At 57.0% G+C, this 25,000-nt stretch overlaps 5 protein-coding genes across 12 annotated transcripts in view; 3 read left to right on the forward strand and 2 right to left on the reverse strand.

Annotated features, from left to right (window-relative positions):
• Positions 1–25,000, forward strand: part of TMEM141 (transmembrane protein 141) — a 191,348-nt gene that overhangs the window by 139,364 nt on the left and 26,984 nt on the right. Inside the window, exon 1 of one of the 7 annotated variants that reach the window (XM_050760425.1) lies at positions 10,094–10,097. The exons of the other annotated variants lie outside the window; for them this stretch is intronic. The gene's annotated coding sequence lies outside the window, so the exon portion shown is untranslated. Of the gene's footprint in view, positions 1–10,093; positions 10,098–25,000 lie in introns of those variants that run through there. 7 annotated transcript variants of the gene reach the window in all.
• RABL6 (RAB, member RAS oncogene family like 6) overlaps positions 1–25,000 on the forward strand; it is a 136,769-nt gene that overhangs the window by 35,984 nt on the left and 75,785 nt on the right. The window lies entirely within an intron of this gene.
• Positions 1,159–5,109, reverse strand: LCN8 (lipocalin 8). Of its 2 annotated transcripts, none has more exons than XM_050760375.1 (7): positions 5,002–5,109; positions 3,188–3,318; positions 2,661–2,731; positions 2,166–2,270; positions 1,998–2,087; positions 1,888–1,913; positions 1,159–1,280 (listed from the first exon to the last, which is right to left on the reverse strand). In XM_050760375.1, the coding sequence occupies exons 1-7, from the start codon at positions 5,086–5,088 to the stop codon at positions 1,269–1,271; spliced, it is 522 nt and encodes a 173-aa protein (XP_050616332.1). In that variant the 5' UTR covers positions 5,089–5,109; the 3' UTR covers positions 1,159–1,268. The 2 variants fall into 2 exon arrangements, with proteins under 2 accessions (XP_050616332.1, XP_050616331.1); XM_050760374.1 differs by lacking the exon at positions 5,002–5,109 and adding an exon at positions 4,458–4,793.
• On the reverse strand, positions 9,039–11,374 carry LCN15 (lipocalin 15). Its single transcript, XM_050760407.1, has 6 exons — positions 11,279–11,374; positions 10,748–10,887; positions 10,591–10,661; positions 10,236–10,346; positions 9,407–9,508; positions 9,039–9,073 (listed from the first exon to the last, which is right to left on the reverse strand). The coding sequence occupies exons 1-6, from the start codon at positions 11,372–11,374 to the stop codon at positions 9,039–9,041; spliced, it is 555 nt and encodes a 184-aa protein (XP_050616364.1).
• On the forward strand, positions 20,926–24,763 carry LOC126937251 (uncharacterized). Its single transcript, XM_050760680.1, has 4 exons — positions 20,926–20,965; positions 21,067–21,130; positions 23,713–23,930; positions 24,398–24,763. Exons 1-4 carry the CDS (start codon positions 20,926–20,928, stop codon positions 24,721–24,723), a joined length of 648 nt encoding a protein of 215 aa, XP_050616637.1. The 3' UTR covers positions 24,724–24,763.

Genomic DNA, 25,000 nt, shown 5'->3' on the forward strand with positions numbered 1-25,000 from the left:
CCTAAGTTAACAGGGCTGGTGTCCTTATTAGGGGAGAAAGAGGCACCCAGAGAGCACTCCCCCCCAGGGGAGGACGCAGCGAGGGGCTGCCTTCCGCGAGTGGGCAGGAACCCCTCACCAGAAACTGCATTTTCCGGCACCTTAATCTTGGACTTCCACCCTCCAGAACGGTGAGGAAATACTCTTCTGTCGTTTAAGGTGCCGATCTGAGGTGTTTTGTTACAGGAGCCTGAGCAGACAGCGAGAGTGACAGCAGGAAATCCAAGTCCAGGCTAAGCTCGTTGAACCTGTGGGCCTCAGCCCGGCACAGCTGCGCAAAGTCACGGCTGTTTCCCAGGAGCCCCTAACTTGTCAGAATGCAGCCTCTACATGTCCCTCCTGTGGCTCTCGGGGGGCACGATTCTGGATTTGAGGCGCATCTAGGGTGCAGTCCTTGTTCCTAGAAGGGCCTTTCTGGTGTCCCAGTCGAGGCTGGGGGCTGGCGAGGTCCCCCGACTTGGGCGGTTCCCCCCACGGCCCCCAGGACCACTCAACCTCAGGTATCACTTTCCGCCGCTGCCCCGAGGCAGCCACCCTCGTAAGCCCTGGGTTGTCTCACCTGCGTATATGGGGGACCGGCTGATCCCCAGGGGCCTGGGCACAGAACCTCTGGTATGACACCTGCCACTTTCCTCGCCCTTCCCGTGTCCCAGTTCAGGCGGGAAGAGAAAGTGATGCCGTCGGCTGGCGGCAGCCCAGGCCACGGGGTGAGAGCCCACCGTGGAACCGGACACTGAGCAGGGCTGGGCAGCTGGGGATCCAGGGAGGCCGGAAGCAAGACCCATCAGGTAGGGCCTTGGGCACGGGCCGTGAGCCTGGAGCCCTGGGCAGTGGGGAGCCATGGAGGATGCAGGCAGGAGGGGTGTGGCCTCCATGCATTTGAGACACCTGCTGAGACTCCACCAGGAGCCCTGTTTCTGTCTCTGGTCTGCACCCTGGGGCAGCCTGACCACGACCCTGGCAGGGCGGGAGGGCAGGGCTGCTGCCTTGTACGTGAGCCATGCTGCCTTGTCCAGTAGCCACAGAAAACACACCTCCTATTGCCAGACCTGGGGCAGGCACGTCCCCCCACACCTGTCACCCATTGGCTCTCCAGAAAGACACACCAGGCGGCGGCTAGACATCACAGTTTATTCAGAGCAGGTGCAGGTGACCCGGTGGGCAGGGTGCCCAGGAGGGGCCGGGGTGGGTGGGGGCTCTGAGCCTCGTGGTCTGAGGCAGAAACTCCATTAAATCAGCTCCTGCGACACAAAAGTGTGGGGGCTCAGGCCCGTGTGGTCTCTGGAGGCCCCATGGGGCAGTGATGAGGGCCACATGTCCGGGCCCTCTGTCCTAGCTGCCTGGCTTTGGGCAAAGCACTCAGCTCCCTGAATGCCTTCTCAATCTGCAAAGTGGGGTGACAGTCCCAACCTCTAGGGCCAAGACAAAGCAAGGTGAGGGAGACTCTGGGTTCTTGCAGTGCCCGACAGAGGACCCTGAGGCAGTCCCCGCAGGACCTGTGCCCGCCCCCGACAGGACCTTCAGGGACAGAAACAGCCAGCAGTCGTGCACGGAACACCAAAGAAAAGGCGCCATTTCTGCTCACCTGCCCAACCCAGCTCTGCACCCCATGACCCCAGCCTCCCAGCGTCCCTGCCTAGCAGCCTAGGGTCACCACCCTGGAGGCTCCAGCTCTTTCCAAACTAGGAGACAGACTCATCTCTGGGGCTGCCCACCAGTGGTGTTCAGGCTCCTGTTCACAGGAAGGGGTGAACAGGCCCCACCCCAGGGCTGGGAGGTGGAGCCACGGGGGGCTCCTGACAGGGCCAGGGGACTTCAGTGCAGGCCAGGGTCAGGGGTCAGGCTCACCTCCTTCAGAAGCTCGGCACACCGCCCTGCGTGATAAGGCCAGCGTGAGGAGCTGCAGAGCCAACCCACAGGGCCCAGCCCAGCCTCCACCCCAAGGACCCTGGGCTCACCAGGCCGGGCCGCCAGGTAGAGACCAGTGTCTGCTGTCAGCTCCCGAAACCTCCAGAACCCCAGCCGGTCCTCATCCTCCAGGCTCCGAGCTGTGGGGCACAGGGGGGCTGGGTGGGCAGTCCCTGGACGGGCGGCAGCTGGGCAGAGCCCCCCAAGGCCAAGCTTACTGAAGTACTTGAGGACGTGAAAGTTCCTGCCCCGCCACATCAGGGACACCCGCAGGATGGCATAGCCCTCGTAGTCGGTGTCCAGCACGTGGATCTCTCTGTGGCCTTCAGGAGCCAGCCATGGCGTTGGGGGAGACCTCTGAGGGGGATGGACCTCGAAGGCCAGGGTCTGCAGGGTCTAACTCCATCCAGCCCCCACCCAGTCCCAGCACTTGAGTCGTTGGGGACACTACAGAAGCTTTTGAAGGATGATCCAGTGTGTTGGTCAGAGAATGGGAAGGTCTGGGGCATGAAATGTGCAGGGAACAGCATGGGGAACAGTGCAGGGAACAGCATGGGGAATAGTACAGGGAAACAGCACAGAGCACAGTGCAGAGAACAGCATGGGGAACAGCACAGCACAGGGAACAGTGCAGGGAACAGCAAGGGGAACAATAAGGCCTAGCTGTGTGCACAGCCAGGCTCCACTTGCCATGACAGGGCAACTGCACTTACCAGGAAAAGCAAATTTTCCCGTAGTGTCTATTTCTGAGCCCACAATCCTCTCTATCTCACAGCTTCCTGAGCTGAAAGGCAGCAAAGTGCCCATCAGGAAAATGCCAGCCTGTGTCCCACCTGCTAGGCTCCTTCCCGGAATGGGGCCTAGTCTTTAGGAAGGGCACAGGCAGCACTGTGGAGCATCCCAGGGCCTGGAGCAGGATGAGGTGGGGAATGTGCCGGGTGGGGGCTGCACCGGCCTTCCTCTGGGGGCTCTGTTTCCTCCAGCCAGCCACCTGCCCCATGCCCCTTTTCCTTCCTTATGAGTTCACGGGACTTCATTAAAACACTATGCTTACCTTTGGGAGAAAATTCAGATCCAGGAGCCTGGGAGTCGAGGGCCCAGGCAGGTGGGCAAAGGGAGGGCTGGCTCACCGGCAGGATGGCACTCAACCCAGACCCCATGCTGCAGTGCGTGCAGCGGCCCACGCCCAGTCTCCGGCCGTGCATGCCTCTTCCTCTCCAGCAGGCCCCAGGCCTCTTACCTGTTATATGCGACCTTCACGGTCAGGTTACTCCCGTTCAAAGTGAGGAACAAGCCCTCCACCCGCTTTGGGGCCATCAGCACCAGACTTTGATAGGAGGCCACACCGACTTCCCGCCAGAATCCTCCAATCTAGAGAGATGCGGAGCCCGGCCATGAGCTGGGCAGTGGGTCTGAGACCCCCAGGGGCATTCCACCAACCCCCGGGCAGGGGCCTGCTGGGCTCTGACAGGTCAGCAGATGGCCGTGAGGCTCGACGGTAAAGCAGCAGGACATCTGTGAGCCCAGCTGTCCCCAGGTGTGTGTCCTTCCAAGCCCAACTGTCCCCAGGTGTGTGTCCTTCCAAGCCCAACTGTCCCCAGGTGTGTGTCCTTCCAAGGGGTCCCTTCAAGCCATCAGACAGCAACACCGAGAGGGCGGCTTCTCCCCACCGGGCCATCTAGAGCTGCTGAACAGGCCCCGGGGCTTCTGGGGCATTTGGGGAGGAACCACAGGCCCCGCCTGATCTCGGGGGCAGGACCCAGGAGCAGGGGCCTGGAAAAGAAAGCCTGCAGGGTGCGGCGGAGTGAGAAACGGCAGGGAACGGGGTGGCTCGGGCAGCGAAGCTCACCAGCCTGCCAACCACGCCAGGGGCAGGGGCCTCCTGCCCTCAGCAACCTGCCCACAGCCGGGACTTCCACTGAGACTTTTAAAAACCCGATCATTTGGCCGGGCGCGGTGGCTCACGCCTGTAATCCCAGCACTTTGGGAGGCCGAGGCGGGTGGATCACAAGGTCAGGAGATCGAGACCATCCTGGCCAACACGGTGAAACCCCCTCTCTACTAAAACTACAGAAAAATTAGCCGGGCGTGGTGGCAGTGGCGCCTGTAGTCCCAGCTACTTGGGAGGCTGAGGCAGAAGAATGGCGTGAACCCAGGAGATGGAGCTTGCAGTGAGCTGAGATTGCGCCACTGCACTCCAGCCTGGGCGACAGAGCGAGACTCCGTCTCAAAAACAAACAAACAAAAAAACAAACAAACAAACAAAAACCCGGTCATTTTCGGGAGGAAAGAATCTTCATCTCCAGCATCTACCTTCTTTGGGCCTGCCAATGTGTGCCTGGCCCAGCAGCCGACACAGACTCAGCAGAAAAGAAAATGCCACTAACAGGAAGTGTCTAGCCGGGCACCAGCATCCCCACGAGCTCCCCACACCAGGAGAGGCCTCCTTCCCTGAGCCCGCGGGGCTGGGGGTGTAGGAGGAGCCCCACCAACGAAAAAGGAGAAGCCACCTTCTGCTGGTCCAGCTCCACCATGGCTGCTGCTACCTGCGCCCAGAGCACCACGAGGACACCCAGGATGGTGCACGGCAGCCTGGCCTCCATGGCGGGGTCCGGGCTCCGGGCTCCTCTGCTGCACAGCCTGGGCCGACTATATACAGACAGCAGAGGCTCATGCGCTCACCCAGGAACGTCATCAGGACAGCCTAGCTGCTGGCTGCTCAGATTTGGGTTTCTGCACAAGCGTCATCCGGCCCTAGTGACACCCACACCCACCGCAGAGGTTAGCCTGGCCTAGACAGCAGCCTGCCCGGCCACCCTCCTGGTGTGTGGACAGCAGTGGATGCTGCTGGGGCCGTCTGGGGGCCTGAGAGGAGGAGGAGCTCCACCCACACCACCTGGGGCTCGGTGACCCCCCCCCCACCCCACAGGACACTTGTTTGGGCTCGTTCTGGCCTGCCCTGCGAGGGCCGTGGGCACTGACGGGCAATGGACCAGAGCCCCCAGCACCTTCCTGTGCCACCCCACACCCGGCCCTTTGAAATGTGCGCCAGACACAGTGGGTAGTCAGAGCTCCGGAGGCCAGAGGCACAGTGCCAGTGACCAGAGTGGCAGTGGGGAGGGCCTCTGCTGCGCCAGACATCACCCAGGGCCAGTGCGGAGCCTGGCCCTGGAGCCTGATCACCCAGGCTTGCAGCCAGTCTGGCCTCTTCCGGGCTGTGCAGCCTTGGATAAGTTACCCAACCCTTCTGTGCCTCGGTTTCTTGATCTTTTTTTTTTTTTTTTTTTTTTTTTTTTGAGACAGAGTCTTGCTCCATCCCCCAGGCTGGAGTGCAGTGGTGTGATCTCGGCTCACTGCAACCTCTGCCTCCTGGTTCAAGCAATTCTCCCTGCCTCAGCCTCCTGAGTAGCTGGGATTACAGGCGTGCACCACTACACCCAGCTGTCTTGTATTTTTAGTAGAGACAGGGTTTTGCCATGTTGGCCAGGCTGGTCTGGCACTTCTGACCTCAGGTGATCCGTCCGCCTCAGCCTCCCAGAGTGCTGGGATTATAGGCGTGAGCCACCGCGCTGGGCCAGTTTCTTGATCTTTGAAACAAGGAGCACACAGGGTAGCTACCTGTATCTATGAGGTTGGCTGTGGAGCGCCCAGGCTGGCTGGCAATCCCCTGGCCACAACTGTGACCCATTTCCAGGGGTATAAACCAGGTGCCCACAATCACATCAGTGCGGGGGGCGGCGCAAAACCCAAATGGGCCTAACTCCCCAGCCTCCTGCAACTCTCCCATCTCCTGCACCCAGAGCTTGTGTGCCCAGCAGAGCCCCAGCAGCTGGACCTTCTTCACAGGGTGCCCAGGTCCCCACAGCACTGCAGACCCATAGAGACTGGGCCAGGATGCTCCATTCTTCCTGTGGGTTCAGCCCCCCACAGGCCAAGAGTGGCTGCTGCCTCCTGCCCCTCCCCAGGGTCCTCACCCCTGTCCCCTGCCTCTTCACCCAGGGCCCCTCACCCCTGCCCCCTCACACAGGGCCCCTCACCCCTGCCTCCTGCCTCTCCCCAGGGCCCCTCACCCCTGCCCCTTCACCCCTGCCCCGTGCCCCCTCACCCAGGGCCCTTCACCCCTTCCTCCTGCCCCTCACCCAGGGCCCCTCACCCCTTCCTCCTGCCCCTTACCCAGGGCCCCTCACTCCTGCCCCCTGCCCCCTCACCCAGGGCCCCTCACCCCTTCCTCCTGCCCCTCACCCAGGGCCTCTCACTCCTGCCCCCTGCCCCCTCACCCAGGATCCCTCACCCCTGCCCCCTACCCCTCCCTAGGGCCCCTCACCCCTGCCTTCTGCCCCTCCCCAGGACCCCTCACCCCTGTCCCCTGCCCCCTCACCCAGGGCCCCTCACCCCTGTCCCCTGCCCCTCCCCAGGGCCTCTCACCCCTTCCTCCTGCCCTCTCACCCCTGCCTCCTGCTCCCTTAGCCAGGGCCCTCTCACACTTGCCTCCCTGCCTCAGTCTCCCCAGCAGTGCTGGGGTCAGGCAGGGGCCTGCTGTGCCCTCCCCCAGGGCATTTCCAAAGAGGTGAGGGCTGTGAGGCTGCAGCATCTGTTTATTGAATAGAAAGAGGCGTCTCACAAGCCGTCCCACAGGCGGGGGTCGGAGGATGGAGAGGTTCCAGGTGGTCCCCGAGGGCTGTGGGTCTCGACTCCAGGAGCGAAGGCGCCTGCTGCCTTGGCTCCACCTGCATGGAAAACGCACAGCGACTCCATCACCCACTTGCGTGACAAACGCCCTTCCTGCTCCCCACAAGCCGGGCATCACTCTTCCAAAGCCACCACCAACAGGCCAGGGAGAGTTCACTCTGCTCCCAAAACTCCTGCAAACCTGGAAACACACACCAGCTACCACTGCTGCCCCACAGGCCCCAGATGAGAGGCCGACCCTGGCTCCAACACTTCCCTACCTTCCCCGGGGATGGGGGACCCAGCTCCATGCCCAGCCCCTGGCTGAGTGGCAGCGAGCCACGGCCTCTGCCTGGTCCTTGGTGAAGGGGCCAGCGTGGCGAGAAAGCCCCGGAATGTCCATGAAGCCACCACAGAACCCACAGCCTCCATGGTCACCCGTGGTGGCCCGGGGGGGGCACTCTACCCCGGGGGGGGCACTCTTCAAGATCATGGGGGGATGGGGCCACATGTTCTGCTCACAGAACCTTCTGGAGGAGGGCGGTTTGGTGTTGACCCCCATGTTTCCCAACCCAGCGGGTGTGTGCAGGGAGACTTTGGTGCAGACTTGTGCTAAGCTGGACAGCCCCAGTGTCCCCAGGCAGGACGGCGAGTCTCCAGGAAGAGGACCCTGGGAGTGGAGGCGAAGCTCATGGAGAGGAGCAGAGACGCAGGAAATGCAGCGGCAGCACGGTGGAAACGAAGGAGAAACAGCCCCGCCTCAGAGCCCCCCACCTCCTCCCGCCATGCCAGGAAGGGCCAGTGTCCCTCCAGACGCCGGTGACTATCACGTCAGACACGTGATGTGTGGTTGCGCCCAAATTCTTGGTGGTGAACCTGGGCGAGGGACCCAGCGGTCTTCCAGCATCTGGCTGAGGGGGAGATCTCCCCAAGACCCCACCCGCATGTGGCTCCTGTGATGGGCACTGCGCGTGAAGACTATGGTCTGCCCTCCTGGGCCCTGGGGGAGAAGACAAGGCCCCCACAATTCCAAAGCAGGACCCTGCCCGGGGGAGGGAGCCAGGGGCTGTGTGGACGCAGCGGGGACACAGAGCCGTGGATTGAATTGTGTCCCCAAAACTTCAGGCCCACCTGGAACCTCCGAACGTGGTCGTATTTGGAAATGGTCTTTGCAGATACCATTAGTTTAGAATCTGGAGATGAGATCATCCTGCATTTACAGCGGGCCCTAAATCCGAGGACAGGTATCCTCATAAGAAGAGGGCCGGCCGGGCGCGGTGGCTCAAGCCTGTAATCCCAGCACTTTGGGAGGCCGAGACGGGCGGATCACGAGGTGAGGAGATCGAGACCATCCTGGCTGACACAGTGAAACCCCGTCTCTACTAAAAAATACAAAAACTAGCCGGGCGAGGTGGCGGGCGCCTGTAGTCCCAGCTACTCGGGAGGCTGAGGCAGGAGAATGGCGTGAACCCGGGAGGCGGAGCTTGCAGTGAGCCAAGATCACGCCACTGCACTCCAGCCTGGGCGGCAGAGCGAGACTCTGTCTCAAAAAAAAAAAAAAAAAAAAAAAAAAGAAGAGGGCCGTGGGGCACTCGCTTCGGCAACACAGATACTAGGAGGGACGTTTGGACACTGACGCACAGGAGGAAGGTGGCCGTGGGAGGACGGAGGCAGAGACAGGGCTGATGCTTCCGCAGGCCAACAAACGCCCAGGACAGCGCCCAGCCGTGGGAGCTGGGGGGCGGTGAGTGAGGGAGTCTCCCTCAGAGCTTCCAGAGGAACCAGCCCTGTGGACACCTTGATTTTGGACTTCTGGCCTCCAGAACTGGGAGAGAGAAACTTCTGCTGTTTTTTTGTTTGTTTGTTTTGTTTTGTTTTTTTGAGACGGAGTTTCTCTCTTGTCACCCAGGCTGGACTGCAATGGCGCGATCTTGGCTCACCGCAACCTCCGCCTCCCAGGTTCAAGCGATTCTCTTGCCTCAGCTTCACGAGTAGCTGGGATTACAGGCATGTGCACCACCGCGCCCAGCTAAGTTCTGTATTTTTAGTAGAGATAGGGTTTCTTCATGTTGGTCAGGCTGGTCTCGAACTCCCAACCTCAGGTGATCCGCCTGCCTCGGCCTCCCAAAGTGCTGGGATGACAGGTGTGAGCCACCGCACCCAGCCAAACTTCTGCTGTTTCACGTCGCCCCATTTGTGGTACTCTGTGTTGGGTACCTTAGGAAGTCAAGGGAGGCTTCCTGGGACAGGTGATGTCTAAGCTGAGGCCTGAAGCATGGGGTCGCCAGGCAAAACAGCGGGGCGGGCACGGGGCAGACACAAGCAGATGTCAAGCTGCGACAGGGAGGGGAGAGGCAACCAGGGCAGCCCCTGCAGCACCTGGAGAACCCAGCTGGGAAGGGCCGGGCGGGGCTCCAGAGGTGTCAGGGTGCCTCCTTGCTCTCAGGGCTGCAGGCGTCTGTGGGGAGGAAGACATCCGAGAGATGCTGATGGCCAGGACTGCCCTCGTTTCCTGCAGCCCCCAACCCCTGGGTGCCAAGCGCCACTGGACAGCTCCACCACCCCCAGAGAGTGGGGCCCAGAGCCTCCCTCCCAGGGCTGCCCAAAACCTCTCCCGTAGTCGTGCTGGGGGAGGTGGGGGAGGGGCTGCAGGGGCTGCCAGCCCACCCCTAGAAGAGAAGAGCCCCTGCTGCCCGCACACTGCCTGTGCTGTGAGGGGAAGGAAAGGTGGGCTCATGGGAGGGGAGGGCCAGATGGGGTGGCATGGGAGGGGCAGGGCTTGCCAGGGCACCTGACTTGGGCAGCATGACCATCATGTCATCGGAGAGCCCCAGGGTCGGGTAGAAGTCCTGGAAGGCCTTCAGAGCCTGGGGACTCACGTCCTGGGTCCGGCCTGGGGGAGCAGAGGTCACTGTGAACCCAGCAGCTCACAGGAGTGCAGCAGGGCATCTCCTGGCCTTACTCCACTTCCCTGAGGGCTGACAGCAAGGCCGCCACCCTGGGTTGGGCAGGTTGTGCGCTGCATAAAGCCCCTGCCGGGCCGAAGGAAACCTGGGGCCTCCTTCCCCAGTCCACACCAAGGTGTCCGGGAGGTCGGGGTGGTCTGGCTGTCCTCATGGGCCCCACTCCCCCTTGAGCATCTTTCCCTGCAGCCCGGAGGCCTCCACCTCCAGCCTAACCCCGTCCGCTCTACCCTGGGAGTCTGCAGGAGTTAAAGAACCTCAGCCCCAGCCCCGGAACTCAGGCAGCGAGGCCAGGCAGGGAAGGGCTGGGCACCGCTCTCAGGAGGCCAGAGAGGAGCACGCACCGCGGGACGCCCCGCAGTCAACCTCCTCCACATCCAAAGCACTGCACGCGTCCAGCTCCCACCCCACCTGGTCCTGGCAAGGCCAGGAGTGTGTGAGGTCACAGCAGGAGAGGGCATGGGGCAGCACCAGAAGGGGAGGGCCCGGGGGTGAGGAGGCGGGGCCTAAAAGGGGGGGACCCCCGGAGGAGGTGAGGGTGGGGCCTGTGAGAAGGGGCGGGGCCGGCAGGCGGCAGGGGGTGGGGCAGAACGGATGGGGGCGGGGCCTGTGAGGAGTCGGGGAGGGGCCAGTGGGGGGAGGTGGACAGGCACTCACTGTAGAGCTGCACCATGGTGCTGAGGGCCCCCTCCAGCTCCTTGTAGATGTAAAGGACTGCGAAGGAGCTGTAGTCTGTGTCCACGATGCGCACGTCCAGGTAGCCCAAGGCTGCGGAGAGGCAGGAGGCCCATCAGGCTGGAGAAGTGGATGGGCCCGGGCACCGACCCTACCCATGCCTGCCCCTGCTGCTAGGCTGTGAGAGTGTTCCCCCAGGACAGAGGAGGAGCGGGGAGGGGCGGGCAGGGGCTGGAGACTGGGATGGACATCTGGAGCCCTGGTGGAAAGTCAGCCCCACGTCACCCCCAGAGAAGCGGCATCCAGCACCCCTGAAGGCAGATGAGGCAGGACCTACCTGGGACTCTGAAGTGTCCCTTGGAGCCCACCTTCAGGTACTCGGCATCCACCTGGTTACAGCCGTCCGCCCTGGGGGTGCACAGCTGGCTCACTCATGGCACCCAGCTACCTCGGCCCCCCAGCCCAGCCCAGGCAGCCCAGCCCAAGTAACTCACCCCGGGAACTCCATGTGGACGTGGAGGCCGCCCTCCTCTGTGGGCCTGATGGCCCTGGTGGACATAGACAGGTGGTCCTTCTTGCCCAGGAAGACCTTGCAGTCAGATGCCATGGAGACCACGTACCAGAGGCCTGAGAACTGCCGGGGACTTAGTCACCGCAGGCCAGGACAGCCAGCAGCAGGGCCCTCCTTGCCCAGGGACCCAGGGTCCCAGGGGACAACCCAGAAGTCACACGGCAAGGGGCCTCGGAGTGGCCATCTCTCGGGTGTGAGCTGAGCCCAGGTGGATGGGAATTCATCTCGGGCAGGTCACAGTGCAGCTGTGAGCCTCAGTTCCCCAGCTGTGAAGTGGGTGCAGTAATGATCCATTCACGGGTTGGTTTAGGATTAAGTGCAGAGCGGGTCTACAGCACGTGCCTGGCCGGGCACAGAGCAAGCGCCCCAGGAAAGGCAGTTGTCATAATTATCACGTTGTCTCTGGCGGGGGCTCAGCTCCCACCCACCGCAGGACAGCAGAGGCCCCTGGTACCTTTTCAGCATTGAAGTCAGGCTGCAGCAGAACCTCAGCCTGTGCCGTGGGCGCCCAGAGCAGGGCCAGGATTGCGCCGAGCAGGAACAACGTCATCGCCTCACCTGCCCTCCAGCCCCTGGTGCTGAGTCCCCAAGCCCCAGGGGGCCAGCTTTATAGCCCAGGCCACCCCCTGGGTGCACCTGCTCCTGGGCGGAGCAGATGGAAGCGGAAGGCACTTCGGCTCTGAGACTCCAGCCCTCTTGTCCATTGTTTGGTACAATCACTCGGGTGTCCCCCAGCCCCGGGGGACATTTCCTAGAGGGCTCCAGACAGCCAGGCTCTGGCCTGACGCACCAGGGCTGAGGATTTGTCCCCTAGGCCTGCCAGACATGTCACCAATCACGGAGTCACTGCCAAGCCACAGCAGAGACTTGTCCTGGCTTGCCTGGACTCATGCCCAAGCCCCTCTGTCCACACCCTGCCTGGCGGGGCTGAGCCAGGGCCCTTGGGGTGCAGCTGCAGGCAGCTGAGCTGGGGTTGCTCTGGCTAGGCCCCTCTCCTGGGGTCTGGCCACCCAGAAAGCCCCCTTCTCTCACCACCAACATGTGGGTAGGGTCACACTGGCAGAGTGTCCAAGGCAGAGCTTGTGCCCCCACACTGTGAGAGAGGCCTGGCCACCCCTCACCCCAGACCCCCACCACCCCCGATGCAGCTTCCAGCAAGCAGGCCAGGGACCAGACGGGACCAGATGGGGCTGGGCCGGCCCTGGGGAGGATTATGGCATTGGATACCACCTTATCACTGGTTGTGTAAGCATGCGGGGGGCAATGACGCCAGGAAGGCGCCGCGGGCTGGCAGAGGCCGGAACCTCCCAAGTGACCTCTCTGTGTTCCCACAGAGCACCCAGGGACACTGGGCAAGGAGCAGCAGGTGGCCTCAGAGCATACCACCCAGAAACCTCTGGTCAGGGTTGGGGGTCCTGCCAGGGAGGCCAGCACTGCCAGTCCTCTGGAGTGAGTGAGAGTGAGGCAGGAAAAGAGGACCTGGAGACAGCAGGGAACCTAAGGATATCCTGGAGCCAAATCAAATGGAAACACCAATGATGATGGAAACGTGAATGGCTTTGTACCTTCACTCCATCCTCTCCATTCGCATAGGGTTTACATAGGGTTTAGATAGGACTCATACCAAGTACATGACTTTGGTTTTTTTTTTGTTGTTTTTTTTTTTTCGAGACAGAGTTTCATTATTGTTGCCCAGGCTGGAGTGCAGTGGCGCGATCTTGGCTCTCTGCAGCCTCTGCCTCCCAGGTTTAAGCGATTTGCCTGCCTCAGCCTCCTGACTATCTGGGATCACAGGCACCCACCACCACACCAAGCTAATTTTGTATTTTTAGTAGAGACGGGGTTTCTCCATGTTAGCCAGGCTGGTCCTGAACTCCCGATCTCAGGTGATCCACCCGCCTCAGCCTCCCAAAGTGCTGGGATTATAGGCGTGAGACACCGTGTTCAGCCAAGAAATTTACTTTGACTTCATCCTCTTCATTTACACAGGGCATACACCAAGTAACCAACGGTAAACCTGTAGAGGATATTGAAACCCCAGAACATTCTGTAACTGGGGCTCTTGAGCTGCTTGCTCCGCCTGCTCCCATCCTATAGAGAGTGCTTTCATTTTCAATAAATCTCTGCTTTTGTTGCTTCATTCTTTCCTTGCTTTGTATGTTTTGTCCAATTCTTTGTTCAAAATGCCAAGAACCTGGACACCCTCCACTGGTGACATAAGGGGGGACAGGGTCAGAGAAAGACCCTCGGCCCCCAGCATCCGGGAAGGGAAGGAGCCTAGGGCTTCTGCTTGCGGCCTCCGCTGGGCTTCAGGGGGTTCCAGTTCCCAGCCACGCCCCTGCCAAGTTCACCTGCATCAGTAGTTAGAATGCAGCAGGAAAACATTTACAAAATGCACCTGATATGAGACTGAAATCCAGCGTCCATGAGGAACTCCCAAGACCCAGTAAAAAGAAAACAAGCCACTCCATTAAAAATAAAAGAGGCCGGGAGCGGTGGCTCATGCCTGTAATCCCTGCACTTTGGGAGGCCGAGGCGGGCGGATCATGAGGTCAGGAGATCGAGACCATCCTGGCTAACACGGTGAAACCCCGTCTCTACTAAAATACAAAAAAATTAGCCGGGCACGATGGCGGGTGCCTGTAGTCCCAGCTACTCGGGAGGCTGAGGCAGGAGAATGGCGTAAACCCGGGAGGCGGAGCTTGCAGTGAGCCGAGATCGCGCCACTGCACTCCAGCCTGGGCAACAGAGTGAAGACTCCGCCTCAAAAGAAAAAAAAAAAAGGGAGGCCAGGAGCGGTGGCTCATGCCTGTAATCCTCACAATTTGGGAGGCCGAGGCAGGTGGATCACCTGAGGTCAGGAGTTCGAGACCAGCCTGGCCAACATGGTGAAACCCTGTCTCCTCTAAAAATACAAGAATTAGCTGGCCGTGGTGGCGGGTGCCTGTAGTCCCAGCTACTCGGGAGGCTGAGGCAGGAGACTTGCTTGAACCTGAAGCGAGGTGGGTGCAGGGAGGTTGCAGTGAGCCGAGATGGCACCATTGCACTCCAACCTGGGCGAAAGAGCAAAACTCCGTCTCAAAAAATAAATAAAAAGACAGGCAAGAGATCTGAAAAGATACTTCACCAAAGAAAACATCCGGACGGGAGATGAGAACACACTGAGCATCAGTCGGTGGGAAGACGCAACCTGGAAACTTTTGGAAACCGCTGTGCACACCCGGAGACCGTGGAAGGCGTTCCACAGAAACACGCGCAATCCCTAGAGCCTGTGAGGGCCAGGAGTCAGTGGAACTCTCATCCTCTGTGGGACGAACAAGACAGGACCACACTGGAAAACTTCCTGGCAGAGTCTCACACAGCGAAACATTTCATGACCCTACCTACTTATGGAGTTCTCTACCGGGGAGAAATGAAAACTGTGTTTACAGCGAACTTGAACATGTCTGTTTATAGGGACTTCATTCACCGTCACTGAGAACTCGGAACAAGGAAACGCCCTTCCGTGGGGGCACGCCCTTCCAGGCAGCAGGGCAGCATGTGACGGACACTTGGGGGTAAAAGGAACGAAGGTGGCTGAATCCCAGGTGCACCCTGCAGAGGGACAGAAGCCAGGCAGAAAAGGCTGAAATCTACGACTCCTTTTATAAGATGTTCTAGGACAGGCGAGCCCACAGGGCAAGGGGCTTCCCAGTGGCTCCCGGGGCTGAGGTGCGGGCAGTGATTGGCCACAAGGGACCTCGAGGAAACTTTTTGGGCACCGGAGCTGCTCCGTTGTGCCTGCAGTGGTTCCATGACCATTTGCATTTGTCTAAACTCACACAACTGTGTGCCCCTATTTATTTGTTTTGTTTTGTTTTTTTGAAACAGGGTCTCGCTCTGTCACTCAGGCTGGAGTACAGTGGTGCAGTCTCAGCTCACTGTAACCTCCGCCTCCCAGGTTCAAGCGATTCTCCTGCCTAAGCCTCAGGAGTATCTGAGATAACAGTAGCCCCCGCGCCCATCTAAGTTTTTTGTTTGTTTGTTTTTTGCATTTTTATTTTTATTCTTATTTATTTTATTTATTTATTTATTTTTTGAGACAGAGTCTCGCTCTGTCGACCGGGCTGGGGTGCAGTGGCCGGATCTCAGCTCGCTGCAAGCTCCGCCTCCCAGGTTTATGCCATTCTCCTGCCTCAGCCTCCGGAGTAGCTGGGACTACAGGCGCCGCCACCTTGCCCGGCTAGTTTTTTGTATTTTTTAGTGGAGACGGGGTTTCACCGTGTTAGTCAGGATGGTCTCGATCTCCTGACCTCGTGATCCGCCCGTCTCGGCCTCCCAAAGTGCTGGGATTACTGGCGTGAGCCACCGCGCCCGGCCTTTTTTTGCATTTTTAGTAAAGACAGGATTTCCCCATGTTGGTCAGGCTGGTCTCAAACTCCTGACTTCAGGTGATCTGCCCGCCTTGACCTCCCAAAGTGCTGGGATTACAGGCGTGAACCACCGCTCCCTGCCTTGTTTTCCTTTTTGACATAGTGAACTGGGGTCCTTCACAGAGCTCAGTCCTCTCCCACCCCAGCCCCCACGCACTGCCCCCCGCCACCCAAGGTTCAGACCTCTTCCCCTTGAGTTCTTTTTTTTTTTTTTTTTTTGAGACGGAGTCTCGCTCTGTTGCCCAGGCTGGAGTGCAGTGACCGGATCTCAGCTCACTGCAAGCTCCGCCTCCCGGGTCTACACCATTCTCCTGCCTCAGCCTCCCGAGTAGCTGGGACTAAAGGTGCCGCCACCTCGCCTGGCTAATTTTTTGTATTTTTAGTAGAGACGGGGTTTCACCGTGTTCGCCAGGCTGGTCTCGATCTCCTGACCTCATGATCCGCCCGTCTCGGCCTCCCAAAGTGCTGGGATTACAGGCCTGAGCCACCGCGCCCGGCCCCCCCCTTGAGCTCTTGCTGGTCTCCTGGCTCCTGCCCTGAGAGCGGCTCCAGTCCCCACCTACTTGTTTCTCCAGCCTCCGCTAATCCTCTGAGCTCAGATATTCTTCCAATAAATTCCCAATGGCTTCGGTTAGCCAGGGCTGCCGTCCATCTGTCTCCCCCAGGCCAGGCCTGGTCCCCACGCCCCAGGCCCCTGCCACTGCACCCTGTCCCTGCACCCTGCCCCTAAGAGCACTTCCTAACCCAACACCTCTGCCCTCAGAGGAGGAGGAAAAACCTCCTCTCTCTCTTTGCCCTGCTGAGGGGGCCTGACCTGCAGGACAACACCAGGGCCCCGCACCCCATCCCCTTCTCTGCGCAGCCTCATCTCTCAGGCGGCCTCATTGGCCTGGCTCCCCTCCGCATGCTGGTGGCGTCCCTCCATCCTTCCACCAGGGGGCAGTCTGCCCTGCTCTCTGCGCCCGGGCTCCCCGCACCCCGCCCGCCTCTGGGTACCTCGTTTCTTCGGGAAGGAGCTGGTCCCTTCTGAAAGTGTGTCAGCGCTGAGCCAGGATTGGAAAAAGAGATCGTCAACGTTTTATTCTGGTGATAATCCTTAAAATAAAATCATTAGGAAGTCACGAATTCTGAATCATCATCTATAAATTTTTTTATCTTTATTTATTTATTTTGTGTTTTTTGGGTTTTTTTTGAGACGGGGTCTCGCTGTGTTGCCCAGGCTGGAGTGCAGTGGCGCGATCTTGCCTCACTGCAAGCTCCGCCTCCCGGGTTCAGGCCATTCTCCTGCCTCAGCCTCCTGAGTAGCTGGGACCACAGGCGTCCGCCACCACGCCCGGGTAATTTTTTGTATTTTTTAGTAGAGACGGGGTTTCACCATGTTAGCAGGATGGTCTCAACCTCCTGACCTCGTGATCCGCCCGCCTCGGCCTCCCAAAGTGCTGGGATTACAGGCGTGAGCCACCGCGCCTGGCTATTTATTTTTTTAATTTTTTTTGGAGACTGAATCTCACTCTCTCGCCCAGGCTGGAGTGCAGTGGTTTGATCTCGGCTCACTGTAACCTCCGCCTCCTCGGTTCAAGGGATTCTCCTGCTTCTGCCTCCTGAGTAGCTGGGATTACAGGCGCCTGCCACCCTGCTAATTTTTGATTTTTTAGTAGAGACAGGGTTTCACCATGTTGCCCAGGCTGGTCTCGAACTCCTGACCTTAAGTGATCTGCCTGCCTCGGCCTCCCAAAGTGCTGAGACTACAGGCATGAGCCACAGCACCGAGCTTATTTCTTTACTTTCTTAATAAACTTGCTTTCACTTTATAGACTTGCCCCAACTTCTTTCTTGCACAAGGTCCAAGAACCCTCTCCTAGCGTCTGGATCAGGACCCCAAGAATGACAGAATGGGCATGCGCAGGGCATCCGCCAGGACTGTCCAGGAGCGTGTTTGCCTGTCTCCAGGTGGGCCGCATCGGAAGCTGAGTCAAAATGAAAGGCAGCTGCTAGTTACTACCCACGCCCTGGCCACGGGGGCGATTGCTCCAGGCTTGCTGTGGGCTTCCCGCTGGCTGCTGGAATGAGAGCTCTGTCCTGATAGGGTCTGCTCACTGCCCATTTGCATATTCCCATCTCTTACCATCTAGAAAACAATGTAACAGGAAGGGCACAGTGGCTCAGGCCTGTAATCCCAGCACTTTGGGAGACCAAGGTGGGCAGATCACCCGAGGTCAGAAGTTCGAGACCAGCCTGACCAACATGGAGAAATCCTGTCTCTACTAAAAAGATACAAAAAAAATTAACCAGGTGTGGTGGCTCATGCCTGTAATCCCAGCACTTTGGGATCAGGAGTTTGAGACCAGCCTGACCAACATGGTGAAACCCCATCTCTACTAAAAACACACAAAAGCATTAGCCGGGCATAGTGGTGGGCGCCTGTAATCCCAACTACTCGGGAGGCTGAGGCACGAGAATCACTTGAACGCGGGCGGCAGAGGTTGCAGTGAGCCAAGATAGTGTCACTGCACTCCAGTCTGGGTGACAGAGCAAGACTCCGTCTCCAAAAAAAAAGAAAAAGAAAAAAAACAGTGTAGCAGGCAAAGGGTTGATTTCCACACCGAAGCCTAACTCTGAGAATGTGGTTTTTGTCCAGATTCTCTCTACATACTAATTTCAGGGAAGACAGACCCATTCCCATGTTCCTGGAAATTTTTCTCAACACAGATCTTGAGTGTGTGGTCCCTCCCAGGGTCCTCCCCACCAGCCCTCTGCTGTAGGTCTCGGGCTGCTCTGCCACCTCCCCTCCCCATCTGCCTGCTCAGGGACTGGCCCGTTTGTTGTCTCGGATGGAAGGGGCAGTCCTGAGCTCTCTTCTTCAATGTGACAGTTTAATTCTCCACCCCTTAAATCTTGGTGTGAGGGACACCTTGTGACTGCTTTTGTAACCGAACACACGTTCAGCTGCTCAAAAGCCAAAACTCAAGAGACAGGAGTCGGTGGGAAGAAAGCAATTTACTCAGACAGCCAGCAAACCAAGAAGATGGTAGACTGGAGTCCTAATGTGCCATCTCAAGTGGGTACAAATTTCAGGCTCTTTTTATGTTAAGGGCAGAGGAAGAGAAGGTGGTTGGTATCAAGAAGTGATCTATGGTTGGGCGTGGTGGCTCACGCCTGTAATCCCAGCACTCCCGCTTTGGGAAGCCGAGGCGGGCGGATCACCTGAGGTCGGGAGTTCGAGACCAGCCTGACCAACATGGAGAAACCCCGTCTCTACTAAAAATATAAAATTAGCCAGGCATAGTGGCGTATGCCTGTATTCCCAGCTACTCTGGAGGCTGAGGTAGGAGTATCGCTTGAACCCAGGAGGCAGAGGTTACAGTGAGCTGAGATGGTGCCATTGCACTCCAGCCTGGGCGATAGAGTGAGACTGTCTCAAAAAAAAAAAAAAAAAGGGAGGGGAGTGACCTACGTCTGAGTGTGGTGGCTCAAACGTGTAATCCCAGCACTATGGGAGGCCACGGCAGGTGGACCACTTGAACTCATGAGTTCGAGACCAGCCTGGGCAACATGGTGAAACCCTGTCTCTACAAAAAATACAAAAATTAGCCTAGCATGGTCGTGGGTACCTGTAGTCCCAGCTAGTCAGAAGACTGAGGTGGGAGGATGAATTGAGGCCAGGAGGTGGAGGTTGCAGTGAGCCGAGATGGCACCACTGCACTTCAGCCTGGGTGATAGACCTTGTCAAAAAAAAAAAAAAAAAAAAAAGGCCACAGACATCTGGGCACCAGCAAGAGTCTGAGGAGGTTGGGAACTTCTTTGTCCTTGGTCAGGTTGCAATGCTCCTATGCATATTTAATAAGATATTGTTAATTGTTTTTAAAACTACATGATTACTGTTTTTGCATATTGTCCCAGTGCTCCGAAATTATCCTAGCCTGCTTGCAGGATGGGTAAAGGCCTCTTGAACACAAATAGAGTGAGTTATGTTAGTTCTTCTCTGTTTCACTGTTATACTTTGGCCAATTGAATGCAGTGGAAGGGATGCTGTGCCAGTTCAGGGAGTGGCCTGGAAACTGCTGGAAACTGCTACTTCCTATGTCTTCGAAGTCCACTGGCACATAAGAAGTACAACTGCTCAGAGGCAGCCATGTTGAAAGGAAGCCCAAGCAGCTACGTGGACACCCTGGTTTACAGGCCAGCAGATCCCCCAGCAACAGCCATCATTAGCTGCCAGCTACTTCCTGCAACAATGTGATCCTAGATTCAGCAAAACAAAACAAATCCTGTTGCTGGTTTCTCCTGCTCAGGCCTGGAGTCATCCAGACCTCACCAGAACAGACACACAATATAGTGGAACTGATGTGTAGACCCAGTCAACACACAAGAACAACCATCACCCAGGGAGGCAACCCTGACCCCAGGGCTGGGGAGACCAGCAACTCTCTCCCATGTCCTCTCTCCCCTTGGCCTCAGGAGTGACCCATGTGGGCACTGGCATTCAGGATGAAGACTACACTTCCCAGCATCCCTTGCAGCAATCAGTGGCCGTGTGACCAGGCTGTGGCCAATGGGGAGGTGAGGCCCGTGCACAGCAGCTGCCTTTAGAGGAAAGAAGGTTTGTGCCCTCTTGTCCCCTTCTCCTCTCCCTGTCGGCTGACAGGAGACAGTATGGACTCTTGGGGCGGAGGGGAAGCTACACCCTAAGGAAGTCAGAGCAGCAAGACGGAAGGAGGCTAAGAACCTGAAAACTGCAGAGAAGAATCACCTGACTGGCTTGGACTTTCATGTGAAAGGAATGAACCTGTCTTAGTTAAGCCACTGTGATTCAGGGTCCTTAACCGAGACTGTAACCTAATTGGTAGGAAGAACAGGAGCGGGGGTGGGGAGATGGAGTTGGAGAGGCAGGCAGAGGTCGGATCACATCGGGTCTGCAGGTCAAGATGGAGGAAGAAACAGGCGACATAGGACTCATGGACCATACCTGCTCCCAGGCGAAGGGAGTTTGCCGTGGGTGCCCCTCCCTGTCTGCTAAGAAAGCTGATTTGACCCACTTCTCTTTAGGACTTTGCAAGAGGCACATCACAGTCACAGGTACTTGTCTCCTAAGAGTCCTTTCAGGGGAGCTGCTCCTCCCACAATTAATCCAGCCTCAGGTATCCCTTTATTAATAGCAACGCAGATGGACTGACACATATCTTTAGTGTCAAGAGACTGTGACAAGAGCAGGAAAGAACCCTTGTGTGCATCTCTCCGAGCGCTGGGAGCTGTTGTTGTATTGGCTGCTGTTACTCATCCTGACTGATACACAGACACCACCAGTAGCCCTCTCTCCTGGAGACGTCATGTAAGTTAGGTGAGGCATGACCCAGGAACGCTCTCAAGCTGATTTCCCTCCTACCCCCAGGGCCGCTGAGCAGGGCCCTCATCATCTAAGATCAGTTGGACACCTGTACACCTGCCATGGCCTGGAGCAGGTGCCAGGCACTGTGGATGATGAATGTGAGAACAGCATCATCCCAGCCCTCCTGCAGGTGACTGTCTGGGCAGACCGTGGGATTCCTCCACAACCACCTCCTCACACACGGCTGACTCATGCCAAGCAGCAGGCGGAGCTTGGGATCGCCTGACCCGCTCCCCTCACCTGGGAGCAGCTTATATAGAAGCGCCTGTAGTTCACACAGGGCTGGTGGTTCCAGCTTGCAAGATGCCCCGAGGCCTCCTTGGCTGCTTGGTGATCAGACCAGGTATGTGCAAAGAGGCATGACTCTTTATTTTCACTTAATTGAAAAAAACCACATCAGCAAAGAGAGCATCCAAGCTCAGTGGCCCTTTCTCCCCACAATAGTGACCATGAACCTTTCAAAAGATGCCTTACAGGTCATTTGCCAAACCTCCTGCTTCATGCCGAGGTGTGATGAGTCTCACAAATAGGCCAGACCTGGGAGGGGACACATTCAAGAAACAGCACCAATGAGAGGCCCGGGAAGAGCAGGTCTCGGGACTGCCCAGCCGTGTGTGCACCAAACATGGATGTGTCAGTGGCCACGCCAGGAGTTAAGCCCTCACCAGGGGCCTCTGGGTGGCCAAGGCCAAGTCTTCTTCAAGAGGTGAGTTCAAATGAGCCAACCATGGCAGAAATACGTGAGGGAGATCCCATGGCTCCCCTGGTTAGAATCCCCTGCTAATCCCGCCCGGCTCAGAGGAGAAGTTCTCACAGCAGCCTGCAGTCCCCCCCTGGTTCAGCCTCCTCTTGGCTCGGATTCTCCATGCCCCTCTACCCCTCTCTGTCTCCTCTCCCACCACAGAGAGGGGATCCTGCAGGTTCATCCTGGTGGATTCAAACCCATCTTTGCCACACAGATAGTCATCAGAATGAATGGGCATAATCTATAAAGAGTCCTCTTGAAAAAGAAAAAGGCAGGCCAGGTGCGGTGGCGCACGTCTGTAATCCCAGCACTTTGGGAAGCCGAGGCAGGCAGGTCACCTGAGGTCAGAAATTCGAGACCAGCCTGGCCAACATGGTGAAACCCTGTCTCTACTAAAAATACAAAAACTAGCTGGGCATGGTGGCTCACGCCTGTAATCCCAGCTACTCTGGAGGCTGAGACAGGAGAATCACTTGAACCTGGAAGGCGGAGGCCGCAGTGAGCGGAGATCACGCCGCTGCACTCCAGCCTGGGTGACAGAATGAGACTCTGTCTCAAATAATAATAATAATAAAAGAAAAAAAGAAAAATTCAGACAACTAAATGGAAACTGGACAAAAGAGTTGAACCAGCCCTAGCCGGGCATGGTGACTCGTGCGTGTAATCCCAGCACTTTGGGAGGTCGAGGCGGGTGGATCACGAGGTTAAGAGTTTGAGACCAGCCTGGCCAACATGGTGAAACCCTGTCTCTACTAAAAATACAAAAAATTAGCCGGATGTGGTGGTGCGTGCCCGTAGTCCTAGCTACTCAGGAGGCTGAGGCAGAAGAATTGCTTGAACCCCGGAGGCGGAGGTTGCAGTGAGCCAAGATTGTGCCACTATACTCCAGTCTTGGTGACAGAGTGAGACTCCATCTCAAAAAAAAAAAAAAAAAGTGGGGGAGTTGAGCCAGCCCTTCACAGAAAAGGAAATGTGAAGGAAAGGGTAATGGAACCGTGAATAGGGTCTCAGCTAACAGGATGAGGTGTCACGTGTCGCCCACCAGACAGGCAAAAATCCCACAACCCAATCAATGCAAGGGTTGGGAAGAATGGAGAGCAACAAGCACACTCAGCCACTGCTAAGAATGATCATGAAATTTTCTTGGTATCCTTGTATATGAAAGGGTGTGTTTTGTGGGTTATGGGGAAAATCACATTTCTTACCTGGGATGAAATTGTAAAAACTGAAAGCTACTCACTGGCCAGAAGAAACGTGCACTTGTGTACAAAAGATATGCCCGAGAATGTTCCTAGCAACGGAACTAGGACCCCAGCCTGGCCAAACCCTCATCCACAGGAAGATGAAGACATTTCCCATGCTCCCCTCAGAGGACAGGAGATCACACAGCAAGGAAACTGAATCATGTCAACGTGGGTGGGTCTCAGGAAGAGAATGGAGATGGGAGATCACGCAGCAATGAAAATGAACCATGTCAGTGTGGGTGGATCTCGGGGGAGAATGGAGGACAAAAATAGACCTCGAGCAGATGCTCAGAGCCATGCAACGTAGGAGCAACCGCACAGGAGAATTTCCTCACATCAAAGTTCAAAACTACAGTTGAGGCAACAGAGCAAGACCCTGTCTCCAAAAGACAACAGAAAGTTCCAAAACTAAACGGCATATTGTTTAGGGATGCACACATACGCGGTGAAAGAAACGTACTGTGAAGAAAAGTACGGGAATAATAAAAGACAGAAAGCAGGAAGTGACTCCCTCTGTAGGAGAAGGGAAGGGACTGGGACTCAGGCAGGGCCTCCAGGGAGCATCCAAAGTTCTGTCTCTTCAGATTCTATTCCCTAAACTTGGTGGAGGTCCTGGTGTCCAATGTGTCGATGTTCTTTATCCCTTACCCATGTTGTACAAATGCTTTTTTCTATTCAGTATTTAGAAGACAGTTATAGGCCGGGCACGGTGGCTCAAGCCTGTAATCCCAGCACTTTGGGAGGCCGAGATGAGCGGATCACAAGGTCAGGAGATCGAGACCATCCTGGCTAACACAGTGAAACCCCGTCTCTACTAAAAAATACAAAAAAAAAAAAAAACTAGCCGGGCGAGGTGGTGGGCGCCTGTAGTCCCAGCTACTCGGGAGGCTGAGGCAGGAGAATGGCGTGAACCCGGAAGGCGGAGCTTGCAGTGAGCTGAGATCCGGCCACTGAGCTCCAGCCTGGGCGACAGCGCGAGACTCCGTCTCAAAAAAAAAAAAAACATAGAAGACAGTTATAAACAAGATGCATTAAATAGCAAGATGGCCGATGAACATAAGAAAGGAACATCAGAACATCCGTGAGATTCCATCCACGGAGCCCTCACCATGGAAACCCTTGTGCTCATGGGCCTGGTCTCCTCTCAAGACACAGTCAGTTGCTGGGGGTCAGAGGCCGCACTCATCATAGCAGAGACGCAGGACCAGCTTGGAGAGGACCCTTCCATGACACCTACGGCATCACCGGGCTGTGTGGAGGGGCTCAGCCGCCAGAACTCACGGGATATCATTCTGCACTGAAACCCCACAGGAAAAGTGGTAAGTTCTCAGTTTCTCCATTAATGGCACCTCTCGGGTTAATCTCTGTCCTCCACCAATTCTCCATGAAACAACTTTTTGTAGCTTGGCTGAAGTCTATTTTTTTCAATTTATTTTTTATTTTACTAGCTGATTGAAAAGATATATATTGTGTGTGTGTGTTTTGTCTCTGTCAGTCAGGATACTTGTGCTTTCAGTCCCATTATTATGATTACCAACATCATTTCGTTTTTTTAAGCTTTTCAGTTCCTAAGGGTATTAATCAGGGTCTTTCTGTCTCATGAGACAGAAAGCAAATCCAAACTGAGTAAGAGGGAAAAGGATGCATTAATCACTAGACGTGAGAAGTTCCCAAGCTTAGCTTGCTTGGGGTACAGCTACATCTACAGTTTCCAGTGGCATCCTGTGACTCTCCTACTACTACTTCTCTCTACTACTTCTCCAACTTTGGCTCCATGTTTAGCCAGACTTAAACAGCAGCACCGGCTCCTCCCAATATCTCCAACTTCCCAGCTCCCTGACCCTCAAGCTTCAACTGCAGCACGAGCTCCTCCCCGGTCTCCAGCTCCACGATCCTCAAACTACAACAGCAGCACCAGCTCCCCACTGGATCTCCAGCTCAATGACTCTCGGACTTGACAGGCAGCACCGGCTCCCCGCAAAGACTCTAAGCTCCGCTATCCTCAACCTAGAACAGCAGCACCAGCTCCTCCCCGGTCTTCAGCTCCACGATCCTCAACCTAGAACAGCAGCACCAGCTCCTCCCTGGATCTCCAGCTCAATGACTCTCTGACTTGAAAGGCAGCACCAGCTCCTCACAAAGCCTCCAGCTCCAAGACCCTCAAACTAGAACAAGTCTGAGGGTCGTGGAGCTGCAGACCCAGGGAGGAGTCAGTGCTGCTTTTCTAGTCTGAGGGTCCTGGATCTAGAGACCCAGGGTAGAGCTGGTGCTGCTGTTCTGGTTTGAAGGTCGTGGAGCTGGAGACCCAGGGAGGAACCATTTGAACAGCAGCACTGGCTCCTCCCCGGGTCTCAGGCTCCACAATCCTCAAACTACAACAGCAGCACCG

This window comes from Macaca thibetana, chromosome 15 (genome assembly GCF_024542745.1).
Source record: "Macaca thibetana thibetana isolate TM-01 chromosome 15, ASM2454274v1, whole genome shotgun sequence".
In the NCBI taxonomy this organism is placed as follows: Eukaryota; Metazoa; Chordata; class Mammalia; order Primates; family Cercopithecidae; genus Macaca; species Macaca thibetana.

Excerpts from the sequence above, each read along its gene's own strand:
- LCN8 (XM_050760374.1), bottom strand. The coding sequence starts at position 4,550 with ATGGAGGCCAGGCTGCCGTGCACCATCCTGGGTGTCCTCGTGGTGCTC. Across the intron at positions 3,319-4,457 it reads TGGAGCTGGACCAGCAGAAG|ATTGGAGGATTCTGGCGGGA; the intron begins GTGGCTTCTCCT and ends GCATCTCTCTAG. Across the intron at positions 2,732-3,187 it reads GTGAAGGTCGCATATAACAG|CTCAGGAAGCTGTGAGATAG; the intron begins GTAAGAGGCCTG and ends GCTGCCTTTCAG.
- LCN15 (XM_050760407.1), bottom strand. The coding sequence starts at position 11,374 with ATGACGTTGTTCCTGCTCGGCGCAATCCTGGCCCTGCTCTGGGCGCCC. Across the intron at positions 9,509-10,235 it reads CACCATGGTGCAGCTCTACA|GCCGGACCCAGGACGTGAGT; the intron begins GTGAGTGCCTGT and ends CTGCTCCCCCAG. Across the intron at positions 9,074-9,406 it reads GGTCATGCTGCCCAAGTCAG|ACGCCTGCAGCCCTGAGAGC; the intron begins GTGCCCTGGCAA and ends TCCTCCCCACAG.
- LOC126937251 (XM_050760680.1), top strand. The coding sequence starts at position 20,926 with ATGCCCCGAGGCCTCCTTGGCTGCTTGGTGATCAGACCAG. Across the intron at positions 21,131-23,712 it reads ACCTCCTGCTTCATGCCGAG|CCCTCACCATGGAAACCCTT; the intron begins GTGTGATGAGTC and ends CCATCCACGGAG. Across the intron at positions 23,931-24,397 it reads GAAACCCCACAGGAAAAGTG|ACTTAAACAGCAGCACCGGC; the intron begins GTAAGTTCTCAG and ends ATGTTTAGCCAG.